This window comes from Microtus ochrogaster, chromosome 7 (assembly GCF_000317375.1).
Source record: "Microtus ochrogaster isolate Prairie Vole_2 chromosome 7, MicOch1.0, whole genome shotgun sequence".
NCBI classification, from domain to species: domain Eukaryota; kingdom Metazoa; phylum Chordata; class Mammalia; order Rodentia; family Cricetidae; genus Microtus; species Microtus ochrogaster.
The window spans coordinates 45,507,233-45,520,414 of NC_022014.1; the positions used below are offsets into that span (position 1 = coordinate 45,507,233).

The following is a 13,182-nucleotide window of genomic DNA, read 5'->3' on the forward strand; positions in this document are numbered from 1 at the left end:
TCTTGTAGACCAGGCTGGCCTCGAACTCACAGAGATCCTCCTGCCTCTGCCTCCCGAGTGCTGGGATTAAAGGCGTGCGCCACCACTGCCCGGCTTAGACAAACTTTTGAAGAAGCTGTTACTACCGAGTTCACAGTCCCGCCTCATTGTTCCATCTCAAGGGTGCATGTATGTATGTATGTATGTATGTATTTATTTATTTGAGATAGGGTTTCTCTTTGTAACCCAGGCTGTCCAGGAACTCACTTTGTAGACGAGGCTGGCCTCCAACTCACCGAGATCCACCTTCTGCTTCCCGAGTGCTGGGATTAAAGGCGTACACCACCATCTCCCAGTGTTTTGTGATAGGTTTCTTATGGCTGTCCTATGATCATTTTGTCTTTGTGTCTGAGAATGACTTTGAACTCTTGATCCTCATACTTCTACCTCCCACGTGGACAGGTATATACCATTGAATCCAGGGCTTCATGCATACTAAGCAAGCACTCTACCAACTATTGCCACCCTGTCCTCAAGTTTTTAGTGCCACAAAGCTCTGGAACCATTATCAAAAATCAGTTTTCGAACATTTTGCTCACCACCCCCCATTGCCCGTTAAGTGTTAAGTTTTGTTTCCCATTTTGTCATGTTTGTTTTTTGAGAGGACTTCTTGTGTAGCCCTGCTTATCCTGGAACTCACTATATAGACAGGTGATCTGCCTGCCTGTGCCTCTGCTGGGATTAAAGGTGCGCACCACCATTACCCGACCCAATTTTCGGGGGGCTTTTTAGATTTGTTTTTAATAGAGATTGCTTCTAATGATTTTATAGATGATTTTTTTTTATAAAGGTTTATTAAGTGTGCAGTGTTCTGTCTGCATTGCATGTATATCTGCAGGCCAGAAGAAGGCACCAGACCTCATTACAGATGGTTGTGAACCATAATGTGGCTGCTGGGAATTGAACTTAGGACTTTTGGAAGAGCACATAGTGCTCTTAACTGCTGAGCCATCTCTCCAGCCCTTGGATTTATTTATTATGCATATAGTGTTCTGCCTGCAGGCCAGAAGGCTGCACCAGATCTCATTATAGATGGTTGTGAGCCACCACGTGGTTGTGGGGAACTGAACTCAGGACCCTGGAAGAGCAGCCAGTGCTCTTAAACTTTGAACCATCTCTCCAGCCCCCATTTGCCATTTTTAAATTAGGTATTCTGATTTGTATATTCTACGTAGGTATATTATGTACTGCATTTTGAAAAGTATTAAAAATTTTGCTTCACTGGGTGATGGTAGCTCATGCCTTTAATCCCAGAAATTGGGAGGCAGAGACAGGTGGATCTTTTTGAGTTTGAGGCCAGCCTGATCTACAGAGCAAGTTCACAGCAGAGAAACCCTGTGTCGAAATACCAAAAAGTTTTTTGCTTCTATGCATTGCATTTTAGTATTAACTAAGGTAGACAGTACTTCTCTGGGTTTTCCCTTATCTCTGAAACTCATCCTCCGAACGCCCTTTTTTTTTTTTTTTTTTTTTTTTTTTTTTTTTTTTTTGAGATGGTTTCTCTGTAACTTTGGAGCCTGTCCTAGAGTTTGCTCTGCAGACCATGCTAACCTCAAACTCAGAGATCCTCCTGCCTCTGCCCCCTAAGGGCTGGGATTAAAGTCTTGCATCACCACTGCCTGGTCCGAAGAAAATTTTAACAGACTGAAGAATCTGGTTTCCAGGTTCTCTTTTTTTAGTTTTTCGAGACAGGGTTTCTCTGTAGCTTTAGAGCCTGTCCTGGCACTAGCTCTTGTAGACCAGGCTGGCCTCGAACTCACAGAGATCCGCCTGCCTCTGCCTCCCGGGTGCTGGGATTAAAGGCGTGCGCCACCACCACCCGGCTTGGTTTCCAGGTTCTCATCTGCCTAAAATTAAATATATTTTAACTGGGGGAAGGAGAGACATGGCTTGGGAAGCAGTGTTCCTGTCTTTCCTTTAGAGTGCTTTAACGTGCTGTCTCTTAGCAGCTGTGGCAGAAGTTTAACTGTCTAAAACTGCCGGATGGTGGTGGCGTGTGCCTCTAATCCCAGCACTCAAGAGGCAGAGGCAGGGGATCTCTGAGTTTGAGGCCAGCCTGGTCTACAAGAGCTAGTTCAGGACAGGCTCCAAAGCTACAGAGAAACCCTGTCTCGAAAAATGAAGCAAAAAAAAAATTATCTGAAACTAGTTGTTTTCCTTATGGCAGTTTAAGCTTGCATAAAAACTGAATAAATGATTAGATAGACCTTGTGATTGTGGTTAGGTAGCACAGAAATCATTCCTTTGCCTTGTTTCTCAGGTATTTTCCTTCCTCCTCTCCTTCCTTTTATTTATTCTTTAGACAGGGTCTATCTACATAGCTCTGGCTGTCCTGGAACTCACTGTGTGAACCAGACTGGCCTCAACTTTTAGAAATCCACTTCCCTCTGCCTTCTGAGTGCTTGAATTGATTGAAGGTGTGTGCCATCACACCCAGCTTAATTTTCTTTTTGAGGCCTCTTTCTCAGGCTGGCTTTGAAGTTCTGCAGAACTTGAGAATCCTGAATGCTTGAATCCTAGGTGTGCACTACCATGCTGGTTTCATTTAAGTACTCTGTTAAGCATTTGATCAACAGATTTTTTTTAAAGATTTATTTATTATATATACAACATTCCTTCCATGTATGTTTACATGCCAGAAGAGGGCACCAGATCTCATTATAGATGGCTGTGAGTCACCATGTGGTTGCTGGGAATTGAACTCAGGACCTCTGGAAGAGCAGTCAGTGCTCTTAACCTCTGAGCCACCTCTCCAGACCGATCAACAGATTTTTTGTGCTAGAGACTTGGCCTAACAGTGGGAGCAGGAAATCACAGTGCCTTTTCTTGAGGTTGTGGATGAATGGATTTAGATCTCCTAAGTATGCAGAGACTGATGCAGCTTTGTTTTAATGTGAAAGCATAAAGGTATAGGTCCCATACGTTTGGCTGTCAGATATACCTTCTTTTCAGTCTAACACTCTTCCTTGTTGAACTAATTCTTCAAAAGCAGATGAAACTTACGTACGTATTTCATTTCCAGTTGGGATTTACTTGAGTCAGACTTTGTATTTTCACCTCCTTTTTTAGGCAGATATGTGCATGTGATTGGTAGTTATGTGTTAAACAGTGGAGATACTGTGATGAGCAACAAAATACCCAGTCTTGCCATCATAGGCATGGTAATGGAAAATGCCACATGCTAAACAAGAGCATCCTGTTACTATCTGGTGAAGAACACAGTGGAAAAGTACAGAGTACAGTGAGAGTGTAACAGAGAGGGTGCTCTCAGAATGTCATTTGTGACCTGGAAGGTGGGTAGGAGTTTACATCTAGGCCATGGTTGGTTTGAGAAGGAAAAGTTATTCCAGCAAATGGGAAGATGTGAGGCAAGCAGAGCTTGAAAGATTGAGGGGATAGGATGGCTCATCTTGAGGCAAAGCTTGGGATTGTTAAACTTTTTCATGTAGGTATAATGGAAAGTGATCTAGCTTTTAAAAATGTGATTGGCAGTCTGTCGTGCTGGCTTAGGCAGAGGCAGGAGGATCTTTTGAGTTTGAGGCTAGCTTGGTCTACAGAGCAAGTTTCAGGATGGCCACGGCTACACAAAGACACCGTCTCAAAAAACAAAAAGAACCAAAATCACAAAATAAGCTTTAGTCCGAGCACTCAAGAGGCAGAAGCAGGCTATTACACAGAAACCCTGTCTGGCAAAAAAAAAAAAAAAAAATGGCTTTGTGAGAATGGATATTGGAAAAATAGATATCCAGGAAGTTCCTGTAGTATTTGGTTTCCTCTTGTGTGATAGCAATGAGAGAAATGAAGGGCACTTCAGTAAATCTGATGTTTTAAATTTAAGTTATTTTTTTGCTCTAGTATTGTGCTTGTAGTGTGAGCACACATGCTTTGGCATACATGTGGAGGTCAGAGGACAACTTGGAGGAGTTAGTTCTCTCTGCCACAGTGTCTCCCAGGTATTGAATGGTTTATATAGCCAAGAATTGAGGTTTTGATTTTACAGCTTCCTCTTCCTGAGCACAGGGATTCACAGGTATACATAAGTATGCCTGACTTGTCTTTTTCTTACTTAGTACATAGAATAGTAGTATAATAACAGAATGTTTGCCAATGGTCTAGTTTTTTTTGTTATTGTTATTTTTTGTTTGTATTGTATTTCTCTCTCCTTGGAGACAGGGTTTTGCTGTGTTACCCAGGAAAGTCCAGGTTCAAATTCATGATTGTCCTCTGCCTCAAGTTCCTGAGCACTGATATAGTCATGAGCTGCTGTACCTGGCCCTTTTGTATTTTTGATTAATGCTCTATTAACTGTACTATAATGACACTAAAATCTGGAAATTTGTGCACTATTAAAAAAACAATTTATCTATTTTTAATGTGTATGGGTGTTTTGCCTGTATGTATGTCTGTGCAACATATTCATGCAGTGCCCTTGGAGGCCAGAAGTGGATTTCTGATTCCCTGGAACTGGAGTTAGAAAAAGTTCTGAACTGCTGTGTGGGTGTTGGGAACTAAACCTGGGTCCTCTTCAAGAGCAGCATAGTGCTTTCAATTGCAGAGCCATCTCTCCAGCCCCTCTTACATTTTTATTTATGTAGTTTTGTTTTTGTGTGTCTATGTATATGTGTATATGTGCACTTTGGACTGTCAATCATGTGAGGTGAGATTAGTTAAGTTTAGTCCTCAGGTTTGACATTCATTTCATGCTGAGCTATATTGCTGGCCCTACTCCTTTTATTTAAATGTGCACAGCTTACTAAGAATTAATTTAGGAACTGCATTATCTTTTTTTTTTTTTTTTTGAGATAGGATCTCTATACATAACCCTGCTGTCCTAGAACTTAACTTTGTAGACGAGGCTGTCGGGAGTAAAGGGGTATGCCACCACACTCAGTTTAGAAATTTCAGATCTTAAAATCTGAGTTGTGTGGTCTGTTTGATGTTAACATTTTGTCATTTTAGAGGTTAAGGCTAGGACAGTACTCTTTAAGGAAGTATCCATTACCAGGCCAGTTGAAGAAAGTAAGTTAGGTAACATTTTTAATGTGCTACTAAGTTTTCTGGGCACTCCAATACCTTTGTTTAAGTAAATCTGCAACAGTAGATGTTTATCTTTTTTTTCCCTAATTTTTTTAGAGATTTACTTTTTATGTATATCTGGGTGAGGGTGTTAGATCCTCTGGAACTGGAGTTACAGACAGTTGTGAGCAATCATGTAGATGTTGGGAATTGAACTCCAGTCCTCAGGAAGAACAGCCAATGGTCTTCTCCAGCCTTCATTCATATTAACCTGTTGAAATGCATGAGTATTTGGCCAGTAGTATGTCTTACCTAGAGCTTTTGTTTGTAGGATTTACAGTTTATAACAGAGGGTCTTGAGCTTAAATGTGAATTAGTTTTCTGTAATGGCAGTTTGGAATGGGAGAAAAATACTGTCCAGCTGTTGAGTGCTCCTAGGGATTTGTGCAGGGTTGACTTGGTGTAGTGGAGTTGCACATACTGTATAAGTAGAACACTCTTGCATATAAAATAAAGGTGCGTGCTTGCTGTCTGGAGTCTAACAGCCCTGCTACTTAATTCTGGGTTGCAGTTTACTAGCTGTTTATCAGAACTTGTCTTGAATGACCTTTTTGTTTACAGAATTACTGTGATCAAGTGTCAATTTTAAAGAAAGATGGGTGTCTGTTTTAGTGGACAGTTTGGGAAATCAGTTTTAGAGTAAACACTTAAACATATGAAACCTAGTCTATGACTTTTTGAATCTGTAATAGCTAGTATTATTTATGGTGTGCCAATCTGTAACTTGAGTCCTTTAGAAGTGGATAATCAGATTTAATCTTTAGCAATGCAGTGAGATAGATGCTTTAATTGTCCCCATAGCAGAGAAGTAAATTGCAATTCAGATAAGCCGCAGGAGTTACCCAGCTAGAAAGCTCATAGTAACTGGTTGTAGAGTCCATGCATGTTCAAATTACCCATATTGATAGCAAAGTGGAAATGCTGCATGTCTCAGTCCTTGGTGTTGATATAGAACTTCTAGAACATGAGAGTTCATGGAGTACTGTGTTTCATATGAAAAAACAAGGGATAGTGTGAGATGCTTACAGATGGGTGTTCTTACTGGAGGATGTTCTACTAGTGACATGCTTTTTTTATTTTTTTTAATATTTATTTATTTATTTATTTATTTATTTATTATGTATACAATATTCTGTCGGTGTGTATATCTGTAGGTTAGAAGAGGGCACCAAACCTCATTACAGATGGTTGTGAGCCACCATGTGGTTGCTGGGAATTGAACTCAGGACCTTTGGAAGAGCAGGCATTGCTCTTAAACCACTGAGCCATTTCTCCAGCCCCCTATTTTTTTTTTTTTTTTTTTTGAGACAGGGTTTCTCTGTGGTTTTGGAGCCTATCCTGGAACTAGCTCTTGTAGACCAGGCTGGTCTCGAACTCACAGAGATCCTCCTGCCTCTGCCTCCCAAGTGCTGGGATTAAAGGCGTGCGCCACCACCGCCCGGCCTTAGTGACATGCTTTTTAAGAAGGTGAGGACAGTTCTTATTGTGTGTCTCCATACATCAAAAAAAAAAATTGAATAGCTCAAGATGGGAAAGGCATTTTAAAAAATTGCAGAATTGCCAGGAGGTCGTGGTGCCCACCTTTAATCCCAGCACTCTGGAGATGGATCTCTAAGTTTGAGCCCAACCTGGACTACAGAGCAAGTTGCAAAACAGGCTCCAAAGCTACAAAGAAATCTTGTTGCAAAAAACCGAAAACCAACCAACCAAAACAAAATTACAAAACTGCTGGCTAGTAGTAGCTTTTAATCCCAGCACTTGGGAGGCAGAGGCAGGCAGATTTCTGAGTTTGAGGACAACCTAGTCTACAGAGTGAGTTCCAGGACTACATACAGAATCCCTGTCTCAAAAAAAAAAAAAAAAAGAAGGGAAAGGAAAACATGTTAAAGAAAATTGAGTTGGTGGGGCTTGGTGGCATACACCTTTACTTTAGTTAGCACTTTGGGGACAGGCAGGAGGACCTGAGTCTGAGGCTAGTTTGGTTGATACGGTTACAAGCTAGCCAGTGCTACATAGTGAGATCTGTCTCAACAACAAAGACCTTCAACCTCTCAAAACAAGTAAAACTTGGCATTTATTTGTACAATATGTGTGTGAATGCTATAGCAAGCATATGGAGGTAAGACTTGTGGCATCAATTTTATTCTACTGTTTGGTTCCCAGGGTTAGAATCATGTTTGGTAGCAAGCCCATTTGCCAGTTGGCCTTTTTATTTTTCAAGACAGGATTTTCTGTGTAACAACCCTAGCTGTGCTGGAACTAGTTTTTATAGACCAGGCTGGCCTTGAATCCACAGAGATCCACCTTTCTGCCTCCTGAGTGTTGGTATCAAAGGCTTACCCATCACTGCCTTTCATCCTCTGAAAGACATTTTTTTTTTTTGTTCTTGGAAAGATATATATTAACCTTAGTACTATTAAGGAGGATGTAGATTTTAAAAGAAACATGAACCTACTTCAGAGAAATTAATGTGTAGATCAATATTCCAGGGATCCAATGTTGCCTTCTGAGAGTACCAGACACACTGGTGGTGCACAGATGTACGCCAGACAAAACACTCACATAAATAAAATAATGAAGTTAATTAAAAAACCATTCCTGTTAACCAAAGTGTTCTATATTAAATTGTCAGCCACTTAGGTGTTGAATTCTTGAAATGTGGGCAGTGGGGTCTGAAGAACTGAGTTTTACATATTTACAGTAAAATTCAAATAGTCACCTGTGACTAGAGGCTGCTTTGTTGAAACACACGTGACTTAGACCTCAGTGGCCTTGAACTCAGCCGTCTACCTCCCCTGCTCCTGTGCACTAAGAAAGTTGGGTGCTTTCATGCTTGGCTTGTTAAGGGTTTCACATTGAGACATGTAGGCATACCACAGTTGAGTCTAAGCTTCTTGTGTATTTGTGCTTGTACACATGTGTGTTCCTGCTCTGTGTGCATGGCAGTACATGCTAGTGTTCAAGTTGCAGTTAATGACCTAACGTTTTTTTTTTTTTTAGATTCACTCATAAATTGTAACTTACAGGTTGTAAAACAGTCTTAGAGCAGGAAGCAACTAGATTAAAAATTAAAATTGTGTGTTTGCCATGTTTGCCATTATTAAGTAGAAATTAAACCAAGCCCACTAAGTTAAGAGGTAAAGATGAATTTATTTGACTTGGGAGTGTGAAGTGGATTGGGGCAGTTTTACTAAACAGGCGACAGTTAAAAGACCCAGTATATTGCAGTGGTAAAAGTTTTTAGTAAAGTAGGAAGATTGGGAGGCTTTATAGGGATTATATTGGTTGCTATGAGTGGCTGTAGGGGTTGGCTTGTAATAGCAGAGACCTTAGGTTCTATTGGCAGGGCTGTGGGATATGTTTGTGGGCAGTTTTTGTCTGGAGGGTAACTGAGGCTGGCCTGAGTAGAATGAAAAATTATGCTGGGTTGCGTTGGCTCACACCTTTAATCCCACCATTCTAGAGCCAGAGCCAGGTGATCTCTCCAGTCCAGCCTGGTATACAGAGAGCAGGGATAGCTAGGATTACACAGAAACCCTGTCTTGAAACCTCTCTTCATCCCCAAATTATCTGTTCAATGGGAACATTGTCCTTTTTTTGACATTGTAACCTTAAAAATCAACCTCTTCTTTAAGAAACTGTTCTTTGAGAATTTTATGTGTATATACAATGTATTTTGAAAGTAATTACCCCTTCCTCCTTCTTCTGTCTGGGCACCTGTTCTCCATATTCTCCTATCCAACTTTACCCCTTGCCCTCATAACCCACTGAGAGTAATGATGCCTGTATATGCTTAAAGCATGCCAGTGCACCTTCAACAATTAAATGGTTACTGGTTCACCCCTCCCCACTTGAACCCAAAACCTCATGTGATTCAGGTCGAATCTCTACCGCTGACTTCATCCTTGGCTAATTTATTCTTTGACAGTTTCATGCAGGTATATAATAATATATTCTGGTTACACTTGCCTTCCTGCACCCTATGACTTAACACTTTTAAGGTTAGAATTCGCTCAAAGGGCTGTGGGAAACATGGAAGATAAATAATGTGTTATGTTGGCACCATGGTCTTGGCATTCAGAAATCCGATCTGGTGATTTGTAGAAAGATGATAGTTTGCCAAAGGGTAGGCAAGGCAACCCTTTTGGCGTGTGATTAGTGGTGTAAGATTGTGTGGGCTCTTTTTTAAAGGGCCTTGTGGCCTATGATAACACCATTTAAATGGTACTTAATGGATTTTTTGAGTTTTTTTTTTTTTTTTTTGCTATCTTTGAGCTTGGCACCTGCTTTTTTAAAAAGAGCCTACTTTTATCTAGGCTTAAACAAAGAACTCAGAATTCAGAGAAGTTCATGAGATCTCAGGTTGTGTCTTATCTGCCATGGGATGGAATAGTGCGTAGAGCCCTACACCTCTTGAAGAAGGGCTTACAGGGTTCGTAGCCTCTGAAGCCCAGAGAGGCCTAGTCTTCTGTCCCTCCTCCTCCCCTTTAATGTATCTTGAAGTTTTTAATATGGCTGGGTGTTGGTTATACACCTTTAATGCCAGCAGAGGGAGGCAGAAGCAGGTTGATCTCTATAAATTTCAGGCGCAAGCCTGGTCCTCTACAGAGTGAATTCCAGGACAGCCGAGGCTACCCTGAGAAACCCTGTTTCAACTCTACCCCCTCCCCTGATTTTTAAAATACATTTATTTATTTTTGTGTGGATGTGGGGGACATCTTGTGGCAATCAGTTCTCTTCTTCCTTTTGGGTCCTGGAGATTAAACTGAGGTTATGCTTGGTGTCCCCTCCAGGACTCTTTTGTGGTTTGTTTGTTTGTTTTTGAGACAGGGTTTCTCTGTAGCTTTGGTGCCTGTCCTGGAACTCTACCAGGCCAGCCTCAGATTCACAGAGACCCCCCCCCCCCCCCGATTCTGCCTCCCGAGTGCTGGGATTAAAGGCGTGTGCCACCACTGTCCGCCTCCAGGACTCTTAATTTTTATTCTGCTTAATTGGAAGATCAAAGTCAGTGTTCAGGAGGATGAGAGGGTTAAAGCTGGAATATAAATTACAAAGACATGATCTAATGTTCTGAGTCTATCCCTTTCAGACCCTAGATTAATCCACTTACTGATGACCATTTCATACTCTGTTTCCTCTCTGATAAATGAGGTAAGATAGAATGCTTCTGAGGGTAAGTGGTGTAATACACAAAGCAAGCAACCAGTAAAGCCAGTGACATATGAGCATAAAGGGAAGTGACATATGAGCATAAAGAGAATATGACCTGGTTCTAGAGGTGTTAGGTTACAAAATAGAAGTCTAGATAGCAAAAGTCAAGTACTAGCTCCTTAGCAGCCTACTTCTTAAGCATAAATAGTAAGCATAAATAGGTTTTTTTTTTAAAATCCTACAAGCAGGTTTCTGTTTTGAGTTTCAAAAAGAAGTGGGCTGGAGAGATGGCTCAGCAGTTAAGAGCACTGGCTGCTCTTCCAGAGGACCCAGGTTCAATTCCCAGTCCCCATATCGCAGCCCACAACTGTCTATAACTCCAGTTCAGAGAGATCTGGCACAGACATACATGCGGGTAAACACCAGTGCAAATAAAAATAAATCCTTAAAAAGGAAGCAGCAAAGGGTTGGAGTGATGGCACAGTGATTAATAACACATACTTTTAAAAATTTGCAGCACCCACATCTGACAGCTCACAAATGTCTGTAACTCTAGCCCTAGGGCATCTGACATCTCTGTTCTCACTAATATGTAAACGTACACATATATACATAGATGAATAATAACTTTGTAAAAAAACCAAGTAGCACGCCTCTAATCCCAGCACTCGCGAGGCAGAGGCAGGCAGATCTGTGAGTTCAAGGCCAGCCTGGTCTACAAGAGCTAGTTCCAAGACAGACTACAGAGAAACACTGTCTCAAAAAAGAAAAAAAGAACAAAGAAAAACAAAAAACGAAGCAGCTCAATTCAGTATATGTACAAATATGTATAGTGGTTTGGAACTGTGTTCAGAAGTGGAAGTGAAGATTGGATCTAGAAGTGATTTTTATTATGTGTACAGTATTCTGCCTGCACAACAGCAGAGGGTATCTGATCTCATAGATGGTTGTGAAAACACCATGGGGTTGCTAGGAAAGGAAGAGCAGCCAGTGCTCTTAACCCCTGAGCCATCTCTCCAGCCCCTGGGAGCTGTTTGTAAATGCTTTCTGTTCACATGAGTAGGACAGGTTCTTTATTTTTATTTTATATGTATGAGTGTTTTGTCCACATGTATGTTTGTATCACTTACATACCTGGTAACTTCTGGGGTCAGAAAAGGGCAACAGATCTCTTGGAAGTTGGAGGTACCAATGGTTGTGAACCACAGTGTGTATGCTGGGACTGGCACTTCTGTTCTCTGGAAGAATAGAAAATACTCTCTTCAGCCCTGAGTTGTTAAGTTTTTGTAGATTGTATTTATTTTGAAATTGAGCTGTATTAGGAACAGATTATTTGATTGATAGTGATATGGGAATACATTGCTTAATATTGGGATTTGAACATGAGATGTGGAAGGTTAGGGTGGTAGGTCTTGTCCCATCCATCCACCTCTCTTTAGTATTTTAGACAGGGAGTTATGAAATCAGACCTGTGCTCTAGCCTGTAAACAGCAGTATTCGATCCTTTTTTTTTTTGTTTTGGTTTTTCGAGACAGGGTTTCTCTGTGGTTTTTGGAGCCTGTCCTGGAACTAGCTCTGTAGACCAGGCTGGTCTCGAACTAACAGAGATCTGCCTGCCTCTGCCTCCCAAGTGCTGGGATTAAAGGCGTGCGCCACCATCGCCCGGAAATAATTAAAAATTTAAGGAGTGGGGGGACGTGGGAAGGGTTGGAAGGAGGGAGGAAGTGTGATATAATTGTATTTTAATTTTAAAAGTTCAGGAAACATTACTTGTTTTCAGGCGATACTCAGAAATCTTACCTGCTGGAGTTTCAGGTGTATTATAATAAAAGTCTGATGCCTAAATTTTTTTTTTTATCTTCTAGGGCTTGTGTTTCTTTTGGTCCTAAGAATCGTTCAGTTGGAGCAGCAGCTAAGAGTCAGGTACAGTGCCTGTCTTTCCTCCTGTAACGGCTTCTCTGAATTTTCACTCAGCACTAGGAGGCGCCCCCCCCTTCTTTTTTGAAATAGGGTTTCTCTGTGTAACAGCTCTGGCTGTTCTGGAACAAGCTCTGTAGATGAGACTGGCTTTGAATTCACAGAGAGCCACCTGCCTCTGCCTTTTGTGTCGCCATTGCTCCCCGACTTAGAACCTAGAACCCTCTTTTTATGTACTTAGTGGGATATAATACGTTTGATGCAAATTACTACTATGTTGTTGTTGCCTGGAGTTTTTTCCTTTTTTGAGGTATGGTCTTATGTTGCAGGTTCCCTTAAAACTCAGTTTGTAGCTCAGGCTGTCCTTTAACTCAAGATCTTCCTGCCACAGCTTCCCACGTGCTGTGTGCCAGCACACTAAGTGCGCAGATTTTTTTAAAGCAAAGGGATGTTGACCTTTGGTGTTTGAAGTCTCTTCTGCTGGGCCTTCCATCATCGTGTTTAAGGTTATTGTTAATCAGGTTCCACAAGAAAGAACACTAGACCTAAAGAGGCTTGGCATCTTCTTTTTCAACCAGGATCTTGACTATTTGCTTGTTTCTGAGTAGCCAGAGCAACAAAGTCCCAAGAATCTGTTACCACGAATGTCTGAGATAATCTGTAGAGTAAAGGAGTTCCATATTTGACCTTGTTACAGTTCAGTCTGGAGCAACAAATGTATGAGTAGCTTTTTGGACCATGCAGGACCTAAAATGTGCCTAAGATGATGGTGCTTGTTGCTGGCGAGATGGCTTAATGGGTAAAGTGCTTCTTTCAGAAAGTAAGATGAAAAGCAATAGAGGAAGAAACCAGACATTGACTTTATTTATTTATTTATTTATTTATTTTTGGTTTTTCGAGACAGGGTTTCTCTGTGGTTTTGGAGCCTGTCCTGGAACTAGTTCTGTAGACCAGGCTGGTCTCGAACTCACAGAGATCCGCCTGCCTCTGCCTCCCGAG

The 13,182-nt window shown here is 41.3% G+C and overlaps 1 protein-coding gene across 1 annotated transcript in view; it reads left to right on the plus strand.

Moving 5' to 3' along the window:
- The window catches only part of Hspa4 (heat shock protein family A (Hsp70) member 4), a 48,827-nt gene that overhangs the window by 1,318 nt on the left and 34,327 nt on the right, over positions 1-13,182 (plus strand). Inside the window, exon 2 of the mRNA XM_005350099.3 lies at positions 12,132-12,189. Coding sequence (XP_005350156.1) covers positions 12,132-12,189 — 58 coding nt within the window. The remainder of the gene's footprint in view (positions 1-12,131; positions 12,190-13,182) is intronic.